At 33.6% G+C, this 24936-nt stretch overlaps 1 protein-coding gene across 1 annotated transcript in view; it reads left to right on the forward strand.

Moving 5' to 3' along the window:
* Positions 1 to 20107, forward strand: part of LOC136981442 (isochorismatase domain-containing protein 2-like) — a 28464-nt gene extending 8357 nt beyond the window's left edge. Inside the window, exons 2-3 of the mRNA XM_067277769.1 lie at positions 3836 to 4091; positions 19838 to 20107. Coding sequence (XP_067133870.1) covers positions 3836 to 4091; positions 19838 to 20018 — 437 coding nt within the window. The 3' untranslated portion in view covers positions 20019 to 20107. The remainder of the gene's footprint in view (positions 1 to 3835; positions 4092 to 19837) is intronic.
* Positions 20108 to 24936: the final 4829 nt, after the last annotated feature.

The following is a 24936-nucleotide window of genomic DNA, read 5'->3' on the forward strand; positions in this document are numbered from 1 at the left end:
CGGATGTGCTTCCTTGGTGATGTTGCCTGGTTATACGCCGTATTAGGGAAGGGTACCCGTGGTCCGTTGCAACCTTTTTAAGATATGCCAGTTCTTTGTCTAGTGCTTTCTTAGTGGAGGAGTACAAGGTTGCCCTTCTTACTAAGGTTTTGAAAGCGGCCGCTTTATACGAGAACGGGTCGCAGGAACCCTTAGGTATGTATATTGGTGTTGCCGTCGGTTTTCTGTAGACGGACGTTTGGATCGTAGACGCTTCTATCCTGATGGCGATGTCTAGAAAATGGGCCTCCGTGCTGCTTATCTGCTCTACTTCTATGACCAAGCCATACGGGTTGTTGTTGACAGTTTGTACAAAGGCCGCTATATCAGGCTTCGTTTTCCATAAAATGAGTACGTCGTCAACGTATCTCTTATAGAGTAAAATATCCGGATGATATCGCGGGATGACTCCACTTTCCATCCTCCTTACCACCATCTCACATCACCATGGTTAGAAGCGGTCGCTATATATAAAACAAGCTGTAATAATATCTGCATCAACCAAAAAGAAGAGATCGACATTTCATCGGCCTGGCAAATCCTTTTAGACACGCATAAACGATAACCAACACCCCGACACTACAGCGCATGTCAGCCATGACGGAATTGGACGAAGCGGTTCGATTTGAAACGTTCTATTCTATCTTTTAAATTATTCCATCTTCGCCTGAAGAAGAACTGTTTTAGGTTCGAAAACGTTAGCCAGACGCTCATAAGAAGATTTACACCGGTAACAGGTTTGTTTTTTGAAATTAGTCAAAATATATATTTTGATTATTATCTAAATACTGCAAAAACAAATCAAGAAAAGCAATAATATAGAATATTATTTAAAATAAAATATGGGAAAAATCTATCAATTTAATAAACTTAATTAATTAAATGCTAAAATTTGTTGATTTATAACTATCCCAATACTAAATCAACAAATTTTGACTGATTTTTGTTGTTTAAATGTGGAAATACAACAAATAAAATGATACATTGTATAAAGTATCAGAAAATTGATTTTGAGATGAAATAAAATTCACTAACATTCCAAAAGCCTTAATAAAAAATCAAAATGCAACTGTTTTAGTCAGAGTATGATATCTAATATATAAACATCCAAGTGCTGTGGATTCCAAGTTCCTGAAGGTGGACTGAAAAAGTCAAAGTATTTGGATATTTGTATTAAATATCATACTCCAATTATAGCAACTGTGTTTCATTTTTGATTAAGATGAAATGTTAAATAAAAAGGTAACTCCACAAACAAAAATTAAAATCAAAATTAATTCATTAAAGTAGTTGTAATTTTGAAATATCTCATATCAGAAATATTTTCAAAGATTTCTAAAATGATCTGTAATAGCATTTGCAATCAGATTTAAGAAATCAAACTAGTTAACAGAATCAAACACACAAATGATATTTGATGCTGAATAGAATAAAATACAAAATTTTAAAAATTTAACACAAATTAATGAGAAACTAACATACATTCAACCTCATACATCAAACATAAAAAACTGACAAGTTATTTGTTTTCTCATACATCAAACTCTCGACTTTCAGATCATTAATATGAAGAGCCTATACACACTGCACATGCATCACAGATACCCATTGGCGTAGCCAGGGTTTTGTAATGGGGGCCTAGTAGTGGATGTAATTTTCTGGGGAGGGGCACCAGGTTAACTGAGGGGCGTGGCCCACCCATGCCCCTCCCTGGCTACACCCATGCAGACACCATAAAAGAACTTAACTACATCGAGAAGCTCTCCTAACACCATGGCTATCCAACTATCAATAATATGAAATCTAATTTCTGCAAACAAATCCATCCAACGAACAAAGCGATAATAAATACAAATATGTCGTACTAACTTTGTATAGCTTTGCAGATGATACTTAGAATGTAACACTGACGTTTTTGATCCATTTCTAGGGTCTTTAGTGTTCTATAAAATTTTCTGATGCAATACAAGTTCAATTCCGATTTTTTGGACGTTGGACATGAAATTTCGAAGATAGAAGCATTGGAGACTGGAACGTCCAAAAAATCGGAATCGAGCTTGTATCGCATCAGAAAATTTTATAGAACACCTGAAGAAGACCCTAGAAATGGTCAAAAACATTAGTGTTACGTTTTAAGTATCATCTGCAAAGCTATACAAGGTTGGTACAATGTATTTGTATCTAATTTCTGCATACAATTCTATAACACCTACACCTTTACAACTATACCAAAGGTGGAAGTTTACAATTAGCTATTTTCCAATGTTAGCCAGCCCAAGAAAAATCATTCCTGTTCTCGAGGAGTCTATACCATCACACTGGAGATCAATATTTAACCTAAGGCTTCTCTGTATAGATGCCACCATGTGTAACTTTAAAAAAAAGGATCAAAAAACAGCATTACACAATTAACAACATGAACAACAGTCTTAGTAGTCTATGCCAAAACAAAAAGGCATACAGGTTGCATGGGAGAATTCCAAGATAATTCAACCAACTATGAACAGTAACAACCTCAGATCTTGGAGATGCTCAAAATTTATAAGGCCCATCAAAAACAGAGATGCAGACACTTATCATCAGCATGGAGATCTACTTACAAACTTTGACCTTGTCTTACTCTGTTTACATAGAGTAAAAAGAATAAGACAAGGTCAAAGTTCTACGTTGACAACTGTAATGTGTATCTAAATACATGCATATTATATATACACATATTTTTTGTATTAATTTTTATGTTATTTTCTCATTGGTTTGTGTTAAATTTTAAAAATTTTGTATTTTATTCTTTTCAACATCAAATATCATGTGTATGTTTGATTCTGTTAACTAGCTTGATTTCTTAAATCATTCTATTTTGTAACTGAAGAAGACATGTAAATAGGGATCAAAAATGCTTTTTAATTCATTAAAACTCATTTGCTGGATACAAATAAGGTGTGTTTCCATTATTTCTTTGATTTTCATTCAGTTTCTAAGTATATCATTTGTTTAAAATTGCCAAATAAAAATTATTTTAATAAGTTTTTTCTATCTAAATATGAGAACAATATCATTGATTGCATCTTTAAATTGATTATCTTTAAATGCTAATAAAAATATCTTATATCATAAAATAGCTCAACTAATCAAACACACCTCAGAAGCACTCATATCAACTAAATTTGTCTCTAATTATCTATAAAATATAAATTTTATAATCAAATATCAGACATATCCAACTCAAATGAACCTAACAACAATTTTTAAAAACTATTTGTATCAGTTCTGCTGATGAACATTGTAAAAACTTCATTGTTGTAAAATGTTTTAACATGTTGCTGTTTACACATTCTAAACACAGTACACAAATTATTTATAACACAACAACAAAACTATTTGTAATTTATTCTCAACACTAGTGAGTAACACTCTGGCACTCCATAAGCGAGTAACACTCAGGCACCTGACAATTAATTAATAAAGGCACAACACTGGTTCTTTGCCAGCCACACAGCCACACACTCTGGTCAGCACTGCCCGGCCACACCAAAGGGAAAAGCACAATTTTTCCCTCTCTAGGCAGGAAGATCTCTCCCCGCATTCCCAAGTCTATAGTTACACAACACACCTGACACGTGTGACAGAGCTGTGGACTGTACATCAACACTACGTAACATAAACACACGTGTTACAATTTTGTTAAATTGAATATCGAACTTAACAATTGTATTAAAGAAATTTATTACATTATAGAAATCTAACTTTTCAATATTTATTTTTAAAAGTAATGATTATTCATTTTAATTTTTTATAGGTCTTGGTCCTACTGTATCAGAATTAGGAATTGTAGATTATCCAGATATTAAACCTTTTAATAAAACACAGTTTTCAATGCTGACAGATGATGTAATTAATACACTAAAATCAAAATCTGATGATATTAAATCAGTTGTTTTGTGTGGTATTGAAACCCATGTTTGTATACAAGGAACTACATTATCATTGATAAAAAATGGCTATGATGTTCATGTTGTAGTTGATGCCTGTTCTTCTAGAAGCATGATTGATAGGTAAGAATGTTTATTCAAGTACTAGTCAAACCTGTTTTTATGCGGGGATAGGACCGCATTAAAAAAAACGCATTAAATAAAAATCTCACGAAACTTCACGAATGGCTGTAAATAATAGTTTTCGCAACACAATTAAAAAATAATTTTTTTATGCGGTCAACAGGGACCGCATAAAAAAAGTCTCACATAGAAAATAACTCAAAACCGTACGAAATAGAATTTATTGACAACAGATGTCAGCACTTGATTGCATCGTCTGGTCTATCGTCTGTTTTACATATTTTTGTCCAGGTGGTGTTTTGTTGACTTAAAAAGTAAATTATTTTATTTTTCGCATATTCATGCAATAATATTACTATAATAAGTGCATTTTGCTATAATAAGTTTATTTAGCTATAATAAGTCAACGTAAGACATGACGAATCGCACGAGACTAGTTGCCAACTATACCGCACAAATTAAAAATTCGCATTAAAAAAATCGCACATCAAAAGACCGCACATAAAAGGAGATTGATATAAGAAGTTTACTCGTATATGTAGAATTTAAATAATTATCATACAATGCAACTATTGAAATTATTTATACTTACATTAATATATATTTTGTTTTAAAAGAATAAACACATTTTAATAGTAGTAGTAGTAGTAAGTAAAGTTTATTGTAATAGGGTATACCTGTTACAACACATTTTAATTGAAGTACTTATGATAGGTTATAAATTATTTACATTCCTTCTATTCTATCATATTTCTTTGTTTATTAGATATTATTGTAAGATAAAAACAGAATTTTAAAGGTTAAAAAAAATATCATTATCAGAATTTTTTATATATCATCATAAAAAACAATATAAAACAAATTTTTATATAATAATAATGCAGTTGACTCACTCTAAAACAAGCACCAATAAAGCAAATTTTGTCATTGTCCTGACAAAATGACATTATCACAACATTAATTTTCATGTGATAAAGCAAACAAAAATTTTACTAGAATTTGTTAAACTGAACTGTAAATTACCTTCACAACCCCAAAGAAATAACCTTATTTCCAATAATGGTTGCTTTTTTACACACTTTGACATGAACAATAAAAAGTGGTACTATAATAAATGTTCCATTCTGATTAAAATATATTTTCTTTTCCTAGTAAGCAAAGATGGGTTTGATCTTTAATTGTAGAGCAATTCAAAAATCTGGTTTTAACAGACCATTCTAATGTACTCAGATGCGGTCCCATACAAAAACTTGCTAGTTTGCATATTGGGGAGTACGTACGGTAATGTCAGGTTTGGCTACTCTGCCAAATTTAGCTCTGTTTTTACTCTTTTGGCATCAAAAAATATTTTATACTTTTTCAATCTTCAACAGAAAAAATCATGAGTTTCTTTTAGCTTTGTTTTGTTTAACCATTCTGCTATACTGCTCCCTATTTAAATGTTAAATACTATCTCCTCCTCATTTTTTTGTTCTGAAAATCATTCAGAGCATTAATTTTTTGTAAATAAATTTTATTTGATTTAACTATATTTATTAAACTAATTCAAAATATTATAATTTAGAAATTTAAATTGCCTATTAAGTCTTAACTCACTAAGTTATACAACCTTGATCTTGACCCTGAAAATCATTAATACAAATTTTTGATAAAGCAAACTAACTATTGTTCAATAAACATCAACTGTACCAGAAAACTGGAACTATACATGAAGATAAGAATTACACCTCAATTCAATATTTCCAACAAAGAAATTCAATTATTCCCCTAGTGATTTGTATTAATGATAGTTGACTGAAATAATAGTCTGTTTACTCTTCTTTATATTGTTTACAAGCTATTTTAACAATCTAAATCAATAAATATTTATAATGAAAAATGTTTTCTTTATAACAGTTTTTCAGGTTTTTTTCCACATTATCGAAAATGTGAGTTCTACTTCTTATGAAAATATGAAGGTTGTTCAATAAGTTTTGCCTCCTGGACTGTAACCCTTTTATTAATTGATGAAAGTGCAAGATGTTACATTCATAAGAAAGATTGAAGTTCCCTTTTTCAGATGATGTATGCATTTCTCAGATGACACCACTGACCAGTTGCATGCAAAATGTCAGTCTGCATAGACATACAGTTGTTTTAACTGTATATCCATGCAGGCTGACATTTTGCATGAAACTGGTTCAAAGTCAGTGGTGCCATCTGACAAATGCATACAGCTTGCTATAATTAAATTTCTGATGGTGGAGGTGTTCCATCTATTGATATCCACCATCAAATGAGTGCTGTTTATGGAGGAAGTGTCTGTTGACATTAGCACAGTCAGGAGGTGGGTGCAGACTGTATGCACTGTCAACCCAGGTACTGTACATCAAGTCTGAAAGGCAAGGACCTCAGTACACACCCTACATCTGTGTCCACTCCAGAGCAGGTGGCATACGTTGATGAATTGATTTTTGGTGATAGTCACATTAAGTAGAGGTGATTGCGGGCATTCTTGCACATTGCTTGGAACAGTGAATTTCATCACAAATGATGAACTTGGGTTCGAGAAAGTGCATTCCATGTGGGTACTTCATCAGCTGACAGTCAACATAAAACAAGCCTGACTACACGTGTCAGCAAAATTTGGCACGTTACGAAGCTGAGTGAGATGCCTTTCTCCATTGTATCATCACTGAGGATGAGTCATGAGCTCTTTACTACAACCCAGAGATTAAATGCCAATCCATGGAGTACAGGAGACCTCCCCTCATCCTGAGAAGTTCAAGACACAGCCATCAGCTGGCAAAGTCATGGTCATCATCTTTTGGGACTGTGATGGTGTGATGCTGGCTGAATTTTTGGAACATGGCACAACAGTCAACTCAGCATGCTACATGCAGACATTGAAGAAATTGTGTGCATATCTGCATAGAGTTCATCTGCAGAAAAATACGATCATTCAATAAGACAATACTTAACCTCACACAAGTTGAGAGACAACTGCCACAATGGAGAAGCTGCAGTTCCAGGATGTTTTGCTTCACCCACCTTATAGCCTGGACCTAGTGCTATGTGACTTCTGGCTCTTTCTGAAGCTGGAGGAACGTCTGAAGGACACATGCTTTGCATCTGATGAAGAGGTCACCAATGCAATGCATTGTTGGTGTCATCAACAGCATGCCTCATTCTTCTTCGATAGCATCCAGAAACTAATGCCCCAATGGCAGAAGTGCATCAACACTGGTGGGGATTATATCGCAAAATGAAGTACTCCTCAGAAAGAAGACATTTCAAATTTTCTTTTGAATGTAACATCTTTCACTTTCATCAATTAATAAATGAGTTATAGCTCAGGAGGCAAAACTTATTGAACAACTCTTGTATTAAAGAAAAATGAAGTCAAAAAATTTGTGATTATATTTCTTTTTGAATTTAATTGAAATCATTTTTAAGACAATCAAGTCCAAATTATTCTAATGATCAAATGATAAGACTAGAACTTGGCTAATTAATTAAATTTTATAGATATTTTCTTTATAATTTAATTTATAATTTAGCCAACCGAACAGTTGACCTGATGAAGATTCAGAAAAGGATTGAAAACGTTAGTTATTCTAAAGGTGACAACATACTGAAGATTTATTTAAGAAGGTTCTTTAAGAAGTTTTGAATTAGATATTTTCTTTAGTCCAAATTACAAAATATATATGAAATTAATTAGCCAAGTAGGCTAGACTGCCATTCTAGACTGATAGTTAATTTAGTCTTAATTGATTTGATGAAATGATATTTTGATCAATTCTTAAATTCTATAACAATAAAATTTTATAGTTTTACTTTTACATGTATTTTAACAATTTCTTAATATTTTTTTAATTACCTAATTTCTGATATTCTTCTTACACATTAGTTATATAATTAATTTTAGTTTGAATTATAGAAAATCATTAAATGCTGTAAAATGTTGATAGTATTAAATGTAAGAATCTCATTCCCAATTACATATGCAAGTAATGATAAAAATCAACTTTTCTCCCAAGACTAGTCATTTTTTAAACTTTTTATTTTCAAAATAGCATGAAAAATATACATAGAGGAGAAAAGTAATATGATGATAAAACATATGACAACATTAGAAATGTGAGGTCCCAAAAATGGGTTGACATTAAACATTTATATTAGAAAATTGTTAAAACAAAACTAGAAAAAAAAACAAACCTCCATTGTTAAAAACTGATGAAAGATCGTATTAGTTGTGCTAGTCATATGAAACAGCAATGAGAAAAAAATGCTATTGATGTAAAACAGAATGCAATAATTGTAAATGAGTGTCCTCCAGTAGAGATGGACCTTTGACAAGGTGCTCATATACAAATAATTAGAACATAGAAATTTTGAAAAGGGGAAAGGTTAATGACAAAAAGGAACATCGCATCAGGTTGTTAAAATTATAAAACATCACAGACTAGACAACAATGAGGAAAAAATATAAGTGCAAGTTCTAAAGTCCATCAACACTTTCTATCCAGAGTTAACAGATGGTGTCAAGTAGATTCTTTGAAGCGGATCTTTCTTGTAACCTGAACAGGTGTCGTCTTTGGCTTAGGAACAGAGGTGGGACCAATCAGGAAGTGGGAAAGAGGGACGTAGAACCAATCAGGTAGACAAAAAGGCAGAAAACGGAGATTGATAAGGCTGATTTTGAAGGACATGACAGAGGAGAAGTTTCGGAAGCGACAAGACGTGTGTGCCAACGCATGGAGGTTTCCATACTTGTGTCCCTCGAGAGAGCCATGCTGCCGACACCAACCGCGAATTTCCTCACCTGCCGCTGCCCCAAGGCCTACTTTCGAGTGACGTTAGAAAACACCCTTGACACTTAGAACTTTTGAACATTCAATTGTTTAAAGAACTTTGTGCATAGTGTAAGTTATTTCATGTTTAAATAAACGGGTTTTTTGTGAGATACTTGTCATCTGTGTCTCATCTGCCACATCCACATGTGAACGACCATAGATCATCCTGTCATGGGATTAATGATTCCCCTAGAAGTCGGAGAACATACACTGGTGTCTGAGAAGTGGGATTTTAAATCCCCAATTTCCACCAGGTCAGCGAACTTACAGAAATACATAATAAGAGAAGAAATAAATTTTAATTTATATATTTTTACTATTAACAGAAAAATTATGAAGTTACAGTCAGTGGCATAGCGTGGGTGTCAGCTGCCTGGGGCAGAGGAAAATTTTGCCGCCCCCTTATTTAGGTATCTCAATTTAAAAGACTAAAATATACAGTAATTCTAAAGAACTTTTCGGCAAGAACAATCATCATTATTGTGTATTGTACAGGTTACAAATAAAAAAGGTCATGTATATATGTTTTACAATATAATAATCACATTTATTACAAAAATTTTTACAAGATATTATTATTATTTATTGTGAAATTTTGCTGTCCCCTAAAAGTGCCGCCCCTGCCGCCCCCACTACACTACACCACTGGTTACAGTTCTAAGCCTGCTGAACTTCAGTAATTCTATATACTCTACAATGGTACCTTGTATTTTGAATTTAATTCATTCCAGAAGGCAGTTCAACTCTGAATTGTTCAAAGTCTGAATCAATTTTGCTCATTAGAAATAATACAAAGTGAATTAATCCATTCCCGGACCCTAAACAATACCCATTTCAATAAACCCTAACAGCAAATAATTTATGATAAAAATGACACAATTAAATACGTAAATACTGTATAATAGAATGAAAATTGCATTTACTATAACATGTGAATGGTGAGGTCTCATTTCTTAAGTTCACTATGCAGCTTGCTTGGCTTTCTCACAAATAAGCCCCTTGGGAGATGATATCACCAGTCAATTGCTTCTCATTTACCCAGACTAATGAGTTTTTCTGTCTCCTCAACAACACATGATCTCCTGGAGTCAACCTTGTCACACCTTTAACCATGCTGCTTTTATTGCTTCCTTGTTCTTAAGAGTGATGCACACCATTTACTTTGGCATCGTAAACATGACAACCAGATCCATCATGCATGTACTGCTTTCATGCTTTGTAATGAGTTCTCTCTTCACTTCAATTATCGATACAACAACCTTCCTCTTAAGCTTCATTGCTTTCACACACTTCTTGGATGCCATAGTTAATTGGATGCTTTTACAATGAGAGCAAGAGATGACTTGGGCACACAACAGATAACTTTTATGCAACAAACACATTTTTTCATTGCATGTGCAGTTTGAACATAGAAGCATCATTCAAACTCTGGGTCAAATTTCTCTCAAATTTAGCATTCAAACTCTGGAACAGTTAAAGTTATCATTTAAAATACAAGGTACCACTATATTATTTAATCATTTATTCAAAAACAAAAATGCTGAAATAAATGATTTTAGGGTCTTATAAACTATTTTATTAATGTTTTTGAGGCTGAATCATCTCATCTTCAGTTTGCTGAAAATTTGTTCTTGAAACTAGATTGGAAATGAATTAACACTCAAGATAACTTTGATTTAATCCAGCAAAAAAAAAAAAACAAAAAGCACTTTAATTCTCAGTACAAATATTTTCAATTTACACATAAGATCTGCTTCAGGTTTTGAATGTTCATTCTATAATGGAACACTCAAAAGAACAATTATGCACTACAAAATTTATTTGGATATTAAAAAGCCTGAGGAAATTAAAATTACAGAAAAATATCATAGTGTTTGCCAAGCATAAGAGATGTTTCAATTGTATACTTTAAAAAAAAACAATGCAAACATGATATAATTTTATTTACTGAAGTGTTGAGTCTTTATATTTATTACACTGGAATTTAATTTGAAATATTAATACAATGAAATTATGATTTATGTACAAGTTACATTTATTCCTGTATCATATGCATAAAGAAAGATTCATACAATTAAGACTAATTTTTCATAAAAATATATTAAAATTCAGGAAAATTTTTCAATAAATTTGTAAATAATTATCAACTTATTTTTTGCAAATAAATTAGAGAGAAATTTTGATAATTAACATATATATATAATTTAATGAATTTTATAATGAAAATTTACTTGTATTGTTTGACAGAGAAAATTTTTTTTATGACTGAAAATTATCTATATAAGAATGCCCAAAGGATTTTATCTTGAGCAAAATCTGTATGCTAAAATCCAAAATACAAACTGGAAGAGATAACTTGTGAAATCAAAACCATTCACACATTTCCACCAAAAACATTCCATTTTTCCAAAATTCCAAATTGGAATGTTTGAAACATTCTATTTTGGAATTTTGTAGTTTGAAATCTGAGGCAGGTTTATAAAATAAAGTGAAAATATTCATTCATTAAACTTTTGCTGGAAAAGTGTGAGTGGTGAGTGGAAAAGATTTTATAAAAAATACCTGTATGATTATTATTATATATCACTCACCAAACCATCACCAGTTCATGTCATAAAAAAAGAAAAATTCTTATGAACGTTTTCGTCTATGTGAACTAGACATCTTCAGGTCTCAATGATATTGAACAAACAGCCAGTAAAATAGAATGTTTTTTAAAAGTTTGGATTGATTACATAATTTGAATACGTAGCTTCAAAATTTATGTAATGTTCAGGATATAATTTCAAAATATGTAAAATATTTAAAAATATCTGAATAAATAATAAATTAATTTCACGTAAATTATCCTCCATAATTTAAATTATCCTTAATGCGAGTTTCTGTCGGTGGAGTCTAGTTCAAAAATGACGTGCCATGCTGTGGATAGCATGTCTGCTTCCTTGAAGTTAATAGTGACTTCCTTTTTAATTGCCTGGTAGATCTCAAGTGATTCGAGGTATTTGAGTTGTGCCTTATCCAACACTCTGTGTAACAATTTAGCGTTCTGTAGTTCAACACAAACTTCCTCTTTTTTTTTTTTTTTTCTGTTGATTCATAAACTCCATAAGGTTTAGATACTGACTGAAATAAACTTTTTGATAAACATTGCCAAGTGTCCGTGTATCTAAACCTTATGGAGTTTATGAATCAACAAAAACTACCGGCACAGTTTCAAAATACATCTACGGACTTCCTCGTTACCCGCATATGTCGCTAACACCGTAGTAGTTAGCTTTTTTCTTATGGAATATTCATGTTCTTTCATCCTCATGGTGAGACCTCTTGCTCCAATGTATGTTAATGAGTGGTTAACTTGGTCGTCGTGAAGAGGTACCCCATAAACCCCTGGAGAGTATGAGTCATCTATACGGTTTTTATAATTTCTGACAAGAGAGAAGATTGTTGGAGAGCATCAATATGTTACAAGCACTTTAGTGGTCCTTGCAATTTCTCTATATACACTGGACGACAAAAAAAATAACGCACCATGAAGGACTTGTTGGATTTGAATAAAAATTAGTATGTTGCATCATCATAGCTAGATATGTAAATGATTAGCTTTTGGGATCAGATTCTTGTGTTGTATCACCACCAGAGGGTAGAAAAGTGCTTCGTCTGTCTGGTATAAAGGTGCACGCTGTGATGACTTGTGCATATGTCCTACACTTGTGTTGATGGTTGTGACTTTGTTGAGTGATAGACATGCCTCTACGACACATTCGATGGCCTTACACTCAGTTAAGTGAGTTTGAGAGAGGTCACATCGTTGGATTGAGAGGAAGAGGATTGTCATACCGCCAGATTGGCCGCCATCTGAACCGTTCTGATGGAACTGTTAGGATGTGTTATGAGCAGTGGGTACGTAGGGGTACGCATGAATGGCAAACAGGCTCCAGACGCTATCGACAGACCACCAGGTGAGAGGATCGTCTCATTGTATGTCAAGCACGGACAGCGTCTACAGCTTCGTCGTCTACCATTCACGCAGCAGTAGCACCTGCGTTACGGAACCATGTATCCAGCCGCACCATTTCCAGGCGCTTAGTAGAAGGCAGATTGGTCTCCCAACGCCCAGTATGTGTTCTACCATTAACAGCCACCCACCAATGCCTCCGGCTGCAGTGGTGTCTTGCATGACAATCATGGACAGCTACCGACCGGCAGTGTATTGTCTTCAGCGATGAATCCCGCTTTTGTTTGGGGGCTCACGATGGCTGTGTGAGGGTATGGCGGCCCGCTGGTCAAGGCGTCAACCTAGCCTATACTGTGGAGCGGCACATGGGCCCAACCCCCGGTGTTATGGTGTGGGGAGCCGTAACATATGATAGTAGGACACCTCTAGTTGTCATGCGTACTACCCTCACAGCCCAATGATATGTGCAATACATCCTCTGGCCACATGTGTTGCCCCTCATGGCAGGACTTCCAACAGGCAATTCCAGCAGGATAATGCCCAGCCACACACCGCAGCGGTCTCCCAAGCATGCCTACATAACATTGCCACACTTCCTTGGCCTGCACAGTCTCCAGATTTATCGTTAATCAAACATGTATGGGACTACCTGGGGCGACAGCTGCGGGATCTGACACATCTTGAGTCTCAGTTGCATTACGCGTGGACAGATATGCCACAGAACATTATACACAACCTTTATGCCTCCATGCCAAGGCGTATCACAGCTTGTATCCGCGCTAGAGGCGGCCCAACGGGATATTAGTGCCTGCACTGTATTGAACATTACTGCACAATAAAGTATGTTTTTGCTTTATGGTTGCAATCATATACCTGTCTAGCTATGACGATGTCACATACCAATTTTTATTCAAATCCAACAAGTCCTTCATAGTGCATTATTTTTTTTGTCGTCCAGTGTATATTGGAAAGTGTTTCATTGTATGTGATAACCTTCATTCATTCATCATATAGAATAGTCCTCTCCCTCTTATTTATATATTGTTTTATGAGATGTTTGACAAAAGAGGACGGGTATCCATGTTGCATTGCTAGGGCCTTGATTGACGACAATTCGTTTTTCTTTTTACTTTGCTCTGAACAATGTGTACGGCCCTTTTTACCAAAGATCGAAAAGCAGTAACTTTGTAACAATAAGGGTCTTCTTCTTCTTCTTCTTTCACAGTTTAATATGGAGATTATAGCCTTTGCGGCTCTTTCTCCGACCAACGTTGCCAGTTTCTAAGCGAAACGACCAGTGAGGCTAATGTAGCGCTCCAGCACCACCACGTGCTGACTAGGAGTGATGGAGGCCGGCGGCCAGTAGATAGGCGTCAGCGTGCGCACCAGAGACATGTTAAGGGTCATCGTGTTGCCGAGAACAATAAGGGTCATGTGAATGTTTAGGTATAAATAGAGGTGTATATGACTCCTTACAGAAAACACAGGTGGACTGATGACCGTGCTCCATAGTGATGTTGATATCCAAAAAATGTACTGTCGTATGACTCTCTTGTTCAACTTTCAATGAAAGGCCATAGGGGTTATTCTTAAAATACTTAAGTACTGAGTCAAGGTTAGGTACTTTGTTCCATATTATGAGAATGTCATCAATGTACCTAACATACAATGCTATGTCCTCATGAAATGTAGGTTATATGGCATTCTCAGTGCCTGATAGGCTATTGGTCCAGGTGAGATTATGGGTGGACAGTATTAAAGCTGGGCCTCAAATAAGGATAGCCATACCAACAGAAGTGCATTATTGTCCTTGTAATTGGTGGATGAATTTTTTCTTCTAAATGTTTCAGATGATTTAATTGTCTGGGGGAAAGTTTGGCCTTGTATACATGTACTTGAACCTGTTGTCTTGTGCAAAAGCAGCCAAAGCAGTCATGGTGTACTTTGATAAAGATTTTACTGCACAACAGATGATACATCAAAGTGAAACTCTGCATGTAGTAACAAAAAACAACTATTTCCATTTTGGTAATAATGCTATCGCCAGAAGCAGGGTATACCTATGGGTTTATTCTTGCCAGTGATATTGGCAGAATTGGTTATAAAAAGGATAGAATCTAGGATTTTCTTAATACCATTATCTATTCTCCTTTACTGTATCTAAAGTATATAGATGCCACTTTTTTGGTTTGGAATGGCACATATGTGGAAATAAATTGTTTCATACAATCTGTGTCTGCTATCTTTCTATCCATCAAATACACTATAGTACAAGCAAATAGTGACAAAATAATGTCCTTTCTGGATTGGCTATATTTAGGGTAGATCCAGTGGATCCTTTGGAGTACAAGTATACCTCGCCTTACGTCGCCTATACCTCGCCTTACGTCAGTAATTGGTTCCAGGAGAGGCAACGTAAGTTGAATTTACTTGTGTAGTTACGACATAAGTCGAAACTACGGTGGAAAACGCCAATAATGAGCACTTAAAGACCGCTAAATAAGGTAACAACACAGAAACACAGATGTTTTCATGTTTCGTTCTCTAGGATTTATGATGATTATATTAACATTTACTGTAAATGTACATATTTTAATATGATTTTATGTGCTTTTAACGCTTTTCTAGTGATATTATGACTTCAATATTTGTGGCGGACGGATGTAAAGTCGAATAAAATGACTTAAACTTGATTTTTATTTTTCCATATACTTTTTTGGCAAACGACATATAATTGAGAACGACATAACTCGAAATGACATAACTCGAGGTATACCTGTATTCCATAAATTTGATATGAACCTTACAGTTATACCTGTCTCCTCCATTTAACAAGTATAAAAATTCTGCAATTTCTATGTTGATCCAAATAGCTTATCTCTAAACTTCCTCCCAGTAATAGACATTAGTTGAATTACATGTTGCCTCTGCAGTTTTCAAGGTTGTGGCTACACATATGCTAAGTTTAGGTTTTTCAAGCATATGGTTCTACAATTTTTTTTCCCTATTTCTGCTAAGGGGGTTAAGAATAAAAAGGAATTTATGGGTAGATTTATCCCTTATCTAGATTTTCCTTCTTTAGCTCTATTGAGCCTGATTAGTTCATATACTATTAGGCCCCAGTTAAGCCATCACAGCTTTCTTTGTGATGAGAGAGAGCTTTACAAGTTACTGGAAAAATCGGGCATCTATCACATTGCTGCCAACTAGGGATTGCAATCCAGCAGTGTTTTCAATCCAGCTGGATTTTTGCTGGACCAGCATCATTCCAGCTGGATCCAGCCCGGATCCAGCGCAGATGTATTTTTGGTGCAATAAAGTACAATCTATCTATTTATCCAGCAATTTATGGTTTTTTTTAAAGAAATAAAACATTTTTATTTAAATTCTTAAGAAACTTTTATTATTTAGACTGGTCACTATAAATCAGTAAAACTTCTTACACATTTAGGTAGTAAACTTAACTTTGGTTTGGTTAAAAACTTGAGTAGAGATAATTAACTTTAAATGTTTAGTTAGACTATAATTATAATGTAATCTTTAAGTTAAATAATAGCAAAGGTAATTCTACTAATTAATTTATATTAATATATTATAATAATGTAAGGACGGATAATCAGTGGCTAAGTGGCTATCAGTCTTATAAGTTTTCTTATATAGGCTCTACATGTAAGTCTGTAGTTATTTATAACTAATTTAATTATTCATGTTAGTAAAGTAGTGAGTAAGTAATTAGTAGTTAGTTATTATTATCACAATCAAGAATCACATTCATTCATATCATCATATATCTAAGATACTGATAATCGTTCATTTAATTAACTATTTAACTAACTAGGTAGTCTCAGTTTCTCACTAATTTTCACAATAAAATTGCCTAGCCTAGCCCACTAACCACTTATAGAATAAAAGTTAAAAACTCTTACTTAATAAAATTAGAGTAGAAGTTTTAAAATATTAGTTTTGTCTTGAATAAAGTATTTTAAAGGATTAAATAAAATTAAATCACTGATGATTGTACGAAGCACTGACAACAAAAAAGATTTACTGGAAGAAGATGGAGTAGTTTACAGATTAGAATGCACATGTAACAACCCCAGTTATTATATTGGTGAAACCAAAAGAAGATTAAAAATCAGATTGTCGGAACATTTAGCAGCTGTAAGATTAAAAATTAGTAATTCTCCTATCTTCCAACATTGTAATATTAATAATTGTAATATAAATGTTAATAAGTTAAAAATTGTATTTAGAGAGAAAAATAATGTAAAACGAAAAGTAAAAGAACACTTTGCCATTATTATGCAAAGTAATAATGTAAATTTGAATACGGGAATGTTAACAGCGGAATGCTGGGAAGTCTTTGTAAATCATTTAAGTGGTTTTCTCCACTGAGTTACTGTCGAGGAATGAGCTTTGTAAACGTAATGTTAAACCTACTGAGGAGGCCTGGCAAAGGCGAAATGCATTTAGGAACGTTGTCAAAGTAATAAATGATATTTTCCTCTGCGAATTGATTTCGTTTTAACTTTTTATTAACTTTAAGATTTTTTAAGTTCGTTTTTATAAATGTTTTGAGAAAATTTTTTAGTTATATTTAAGATCCGTAAGTCAGAATAGAAGGAAAAAATAATTTTCCGTATACTTTTAACAAGTAAATTAAAGAATAAAAATCTGACTCCATTGTTTTGATAATTATTTTGAAAATTAAATCAGTCACTTCTGTTATTTTTTTGACTTTTCTGGAAGTAGGATCTCAAGAAACAAATGGTATTGATGGTCTTGTCTCCCAATCTACTTCTTAATGAACTGCATATATATCTCGTTGCGGAGAAGGCCCTTTCTGCCTCTACGTTAGTTGGTTTCAGGCAGCGCCGTAACTAGCCTTTTATGTGCTCGGTGCGAGCATCTGTAACTATGCACCAAAACTATGACCCAAAACTTGGTCCAGGTAATTTCTGTGCCCCCAGGGTCTATGCCCTGTGCCTGGGCACCGCCCTAGTTACGACACTGGTTTCAGGGTCATCAAATAATCATAAATCGTTCTGTCATGTGATTCATTGACGTCACAACCGACCGTAAATTAGAATTATGCACCAGGACTAGGAGAGGAGTTACTTATTTTATTTAGTGCAAAGACACTTTATTTAGCGAGAGCGCAAAGTCAACTGGCAATTAGATCAGCAGAGGCAAAAGGGCAGGAGGTGCAGTGTAGAGAGGGGGTGTAGCGCTTGTCGCTCTGAACAGCAATGTCACTTTCGCCTCCGAGCGATAGCGCACGTAGCAAAGTGGCAACGCGACAATGTAAACTTTTGCGGCATTATTTAGAAAGTTAATCGAGTATTTGCAGATCTGCAGCACTGGATCCAACACCTGGTGCTAGATCCAGCAGGCCAAAGAATGCACTGATCCAGCTGAATTGCTGGATGATGGATCCAGCAATTGCAATCCCTACTGCCAACATGCTACATTCTGATTGGGGCCCTAATATAGTGTGAACATAGAGGAGATAGTAGAAGAGATAATATAGTAGGAACATAGAAAAGATGTAATAAAGGGAAAGTACACTTCAACATATACTCAGACTTCTTAAATATTATGATGTCATAATAAATGGTGTGTGCTGTAATAAATGGGCAAGTACACTACTGAGCTAGCTAGAGTAGTTTTGACCTCAACATTTGAGTCAGTTTGCACTTAACTCTTTTGTCAGTGTATCAATCAAAGCTTACAATATATATAGGAGACATTATTTATTAGCATTAAAGTTCCTTGCAATTGTCTGACTGGAAATCCAAACATTTGATGTCCCTCTATATATTACTATGATAAGAATCAATTAAGTGTGTTACAGTTTTCTGTGTTCTAGTATTGGGGATGATAAAATAATGAATTTTTATATCTATTCATACATAAAAACCACAACGGCAACTGATGAAGCCAATAAAAGAGTGGCTGAAAACATTCAAATGTTGAATTTGGGCATTTTGCTGGAAATTTTGCATTTAGGTGAAAGTCTATTTATATCCATTCATTCTGGTTCCTTTTTTGGTGCTGGTATATTTGGATAGTACAATATGCTAAGTTTCAATTTTGTTTAAAAATTATTGTTAAGTTATATATATTTGAATCTAAGAATCCTATTTGTATTTGATCTTATCATTATCATTTTAGATTTGTAAAGTACCATTTGAATTTTGAATGTTTTCACCTGAAGATAACAGATACAATTCTAATACAAATTTAAAAATTCTAGTTTTATAGATTTTCATTAAAAATCTGTTTAACATCAAAAATCAGAATTATTCTTTCAGTTATATCTTATTTGTTGTAGAGTGCTATTGGTGTCTACTTTAATCATTATTTATCCATAAACAAACAACATTTATCAAAAACTACATGAAAATTTAAAAAAATAAAACAATAATAAATAGAAAAATTATTTATCAAATATTCTTAAATACTTTATAAAATTCTATCAAAAATAAAATTTGTTTATTCTCAGATAATTATTGCATTTTATATGAATTATAGCAAATAAAATTACAAGGTATTTATTAAAGATTAAAAAAAACAATGCGACATGTTTGTGTATTAATAGCCAATTACTTATACATAACTATATGCATAAATAACCATATACTATTATTATTATTTCTTGCTTTATAACATTGTATTTTTTTCTCAAATTTACATAATAAGATTGTGTAAACTATAATTGGATATTTGTATGTGGTTGTATGGTTTAAACAAATGTAAATATATAAAAACAAATGCATTGTATATGTTTTTAAACATTATACTAGCATTAATTTTGGAAGAAACTTACATTTGTTTATTAAAAATCTCAGCTCATTGCTTGTATTTAAATTTATTGTTTACTAGTAATTATTATTTTGATAATTTATATTATTTTTAAAAGAGATTTTTATTATTATATTTTACTTTTATAGATATTTTGCTTTTGAAAGGATGAAAGCCAGTGGAGCTTGGCTAACTACTAGTGAGAGTGTGTTGTTAGCTCTTGTTGGAGATGCTGCTCATCCAAAGTTTAAAGAAATTCAAAAACTTATCATGGAACCTGCACATGATTCAGGGCTTTTATCTTTATATGGTCACAGTCCCAAATTATAATAATTTTTGTACAGCATAATTTTATCTAAAAATTGATTAAGTATGTAATTAAAATTGTAATAAATTGATAACAAATTTATCTTTAAAAATATTTGCATCTGTTTTATATATGTTTTAATAAGATTTTAAGTTATCATACTTTATAACTTAAAATTTTACTGTTGGCAATAATTATTGCAAGATGCACCTACAGTTATAGAGGAACCAGTACAATCAGATTTACAGTAACAAAGATTGATTCGCATATTTATCACTAAGCAGTTGCTAACCTGTTGGGAGTGGCAATTAGTTGCTGCTGTTGTTTCTGTGGACAAACCAAATATGATTCAAATGATATCTAGGGGAGTGATAGGAACAGAGTTATGCTGCTGGAAATTATTGTATGGACTGTGTGATCCAAAGTTCATCCAAGTTCTTAATAGTACCAGATTTGAGATGTATCATAACTTAATTAACCACATACTGATATATTATTTAAGTTATCCCTCGGTGTTGATAATTATTAATTATGATTTTGAGATAGGGACAAAGGCACATTCAACAGTTGTTTACAATCAGCATAATATTTGCTCACTGGTATTCTTATATGGGGTAATATTAGTTATAATACCAGAACACCTGTAGTCTGTAAGTATTATGACACCAAATGATATGTCAATGCAGTTGTTACTACTAAGAAATATCTGACAAGCCATTTTCCAAATAATAATGCTTGTCCACAAACTGCTAACATTTCCAGAGCTCATCTGCAAGTGGAATCTGCATGCTTCTGCTATATGTAAATAGGTTCTCCAACTCATTTTCTTATTAAGTATTTGTAGAATTTTATTGGATAATTTTTACAATTTTTTTAGTCTGTCAGAAAACAATCAAGATATAGGACCAAGTAAACAGTATAGTTTGAGATTCCATAGGATACCATTAAAAGGTCTATGAATTACTAAATGCCACACTTTATCTCTGAATGCATTGAGAACATTGATATTATATGACAACATGAGGTATTAGCAGAAATCATTTAAACTTGTATTTATTTTAGAAAACAAATCTATTTAATTGCAAGTTAAACCATTTGATATCAATGTAATAATCTGTCTCTATAATGATTATGAACTTATTCAGTTGATAACAATAATTATAGATTATAGACATAGATTAAATAAATTCTTCGAACCTGTTAACCAGAGTCGATCTATTTTTGGGCCTGATGCTGTAGACATCAAATTTGGTTGGGTGGACTAAATGATTTTTAGACTTGCAAAACAGACATAGATTATTAGCTGTTATTAATTGTTTGTTAAATTTAATGACCGATTCCAAATTAAATTTTAGAAATGTCTGAATTAAAAATTAAATATTTATAATTATTAAATTTAATACGAGATGGAAACATAACTGCCTACCACTATTCAAATTAATTAATTTCTAATATTTAATTATAGCCTTCACATAACCCAAGAATTTGGCATATTGTTTGGAGTGTTTATCAAACATATTAGCTGTGATTTTTTTTTTGTTTCTGCAAATTGAATTCTCATTCCAGGATGGTTTATTCAGCACTAGAAGAAAAGATGATGATTTACACTCCTTAACAGTGTATATTGTACAATTTGTTTTGAATAAACGTTATACATAAAACATTTGAGCATTTTTTCGGCATGGAACACATTATCATATTTTACATTAATTTCTATGGGAAAAATTGTTTCGCTTAATGAGTGTTTTGCGTTATGAGTAAGACTCTGGAACAAATTATGCTCGTTAAGCGAGGTTCCACTGTATTGCTATATTATACCATAGGAACATGTAAACAAATTGTCAAAACACTATTATCATTTCACTGATATCATTTCACTGATATCATTTAAATTGCTTTTAATAACTGTTTTATTTGTAAATATATTAGACCATGTTGGAAAAAGGATGGTTTGAGAGTCAAATATAGTTCTCAAATATCAGCAGTATGGCTCATAAAACATACCTGACTATCAGTAATTGTGAGTGAAAAGCTTAGATATCATCTCTAGAGCCTTTGAAAAATGATGATATATTAGAAATAAATCGCATGAAATCAACATTTGTTGTACTTGATATCTTTAAATAGTAATAAAATAAAGTACTGAAATTCTTTTAAGTTGTCATCATTTTATAGTCTGTGGCCCATCTTCACCTTTGTAAAAAAACAGGCAATGATCCCTGTATGGTATGTCATCACTAGCTAGAACGAGTCCAAAGTCCAACTGGTCAGTGAGATGGTTATCAACAGGTTGTTCTTTGTTAGATGTGATGTCAAGACACGTATACAGTATTCGCCAGGAAAACAATAAACTTAGTTGTGTTATAACCTCGTTTCATTCATTTTATCATGCTCAGTGACAGAAATAAAACAACAGTAGAAGAGCCACTACAAGTCTTTGAAAAATTAGCTTCTTACTATATCTTAATCCTATTGCATCCTACATAATGAAATATTCAATTATTATACAAGTTATTCAAATAATGCAACAGTATATATTCAAAGTGCATCTGGTCTGGTATTCTTTATATAGAAATTATTTTAAAGATTTATTTTAAAAATCTAATATGCTAGACTCTTGCTAATCTGGCCACTCCTTGCCAGATTAGCATAAGTGTGGATTATATAGTGAGAGCATATAGGCCTAAAGCCTCCTTAAAGACAATAAATGATCTGATGATACTGATTCTTTTTGGAGGAAGGCAGAAACTAATACAGCACTCTGATATGCAATACCCTACACAAAAATGAAACCTGAGTAAACAGGAAAACAGGATTTGATGTGACTACATTTTTATGGAAATGAAATGCACAAACACTGAGATATTCCAAATAATTGAGATGCTAATTAGCAAAAATGTACTGTGTTTATTTGAGCAACATAAGATAGCCGTAAACTCAGTGTCCTAACTAGGATTTTGGATGCCTATGGCCAAGAATAAAAATGGTGCCTTTTTAATTTTTGTTATTAAATAAAAATAAAAATGGTGGTTTATTTTTGAAATATATGTTCGCAGAAATTACAGATCATAAATACTATATAAATAAGTGTGTAAGCATACGGGGCTTGTTTGGTTCTGTTCAGATCGAGCTCCGCGTTTTTCCAAGTTTTTGCCAGGATATTCCATTTTTTACCAGGTTTTTTGTGAGTGGTTCGTTAGTACTAGTGGGCCTGATGCTGTAGACATCAAATTCAGTTGGGTGGACTAAATGATTTTGCACCTATAGACTCTTTAACGTTCCGATTTTCGGACCGTTTTTCCGGACTGTCAAGACTCGGTTATCTGGAAAGGTAAGCAGCGGAAGATCAAGCCTTTCTCTGTATGTACTCTCACCAAATTTTGTACTTTTTGGCCATTTTGTCCTCGGCAATCACCGGCCTGCATCGGGCTCTGTGGACGCCATCCACCAAAACTTTAACATCATCGGGTGGTAGGCCTTGCTGGCAATATTGTATCCAATTTTTGTGCCAAATTCTCCAGTAGTTTTTAAATCGTGAGTTTTAAATTTGAAGTGTTATCTCCACTGGTCTCCATTCACCGTTATCTAATCTAGGCAACGGTCAACGACCTCGTAACTATAATGGACATAACGGTCATTTCTGAAGATTGTCGATGACGTCATTGAACTGCTGCATGCTTACTGCCGCCAGAGACTGAATTCCGGCTTCCTCATGCTGGTATCTTGACCTTCAGTGCTGTATAACCTCAAAGCAAGCATCACGCGAATTATTGTTATTTTACTTTAGGATATTTTAATCTTAGTTAAGCTAATTTAAGTTAATTTATTCTATCCTTCTTCTCTCTGCTCTGTTGGGTGCCAACCCGTCAGTGCAGAGGTTTTCGAACAACAGTTTCAACTTTTCATTCGTCCCTTCAGCTTGGAAACTAGGAACACACCACACACACTTGGGTGTATTCTTTTTCTGTATCTTTCTGGTCTCCCATCTATGATGGCTACAAGTATCATAGAAGAGTTTATAGAGCAATCGGGTCTATCATTGGACGAGATTAAACAGTATGCAGTAGATAATCCGAAGGCACACCTTGGTACTAAGACCCATATCAACTTCATAACAGAAAAATTTGAAAAGATCATAGGTCTTGCAAAGGATGCAATATAAAGTAGCATCACACCACCCACCTTGGTGACAAAGCTGAATGACACACAGCAAACTATCATTGAATGTCTGGAAAACATTGAGGAAAGAGTTGCACAGCGCACACCCCCTGCTCCCCTGTACAGCTCAGTGGTGAGAATGGGCAATCTAGATAAGGAACAACTGAAATTGCCAGCGTATTCAGCTCCTAGAGAAGTACTGCTGGTGTACAGCAAAGATAAAACAAATAAAAATAGTGATATGGTCCGGAAATTGATGCAATCAAGAATCAAGCCCTCAGAACTTAAGATTGAGGTGGAGAGAGTACGGAGAGTGAGGAGCGGTGGAATTGCTGTTGAATTAGGCAGCAGTGGGAATGCAGAAACATTGGAGAAAAGCATAGAGGACAAAATTCCAGAACTTTGGGTGCATAGGCCCAAGAAGAGATGGCCACACATCATGTTTTCCATACCTAGAGATATACAAAAAGAGGATCTTGCCAAACAGGTATATTGTCAGAATCAGGCTTTCCAAGAAAACTACACTGAAGAGGAATAAGAAAGAGGAAGTCAATTTCGTGCTAAATTTCAGATGGAGAAAAGAGAAGCTATCTTTAAGAACTGGGCAGTGGAGGTGTCCCCTCCTGTTAGAAAAATGCTGCTAAATCTCGGTAAAATCAACATAGAATGGACGTGCTGCAAGATTGCGGATTTTTTCCTGATCCTGCAGTGTTTCAAATGTTGCCGGTATGGGCATGTGGCCAAGGAATGCCCAGAGGACAAACATATGTGCAGCCAGTGCAT

This window comes from Centruroides vittatus, unplaced genomic scaffold (assembly GCF_030686945.1).
Source record: "Centruroides vittatus isolate TY-2023 unplaced genomic scaffold, ASM3068694v2 contig_754, whole genome shotgun sequence".
NCBI lineage: Eukaryota > Metazoa > Arthropoda > Arachnida > Scorpiones > Buthidae > Centruroides > Centruroides vittatus.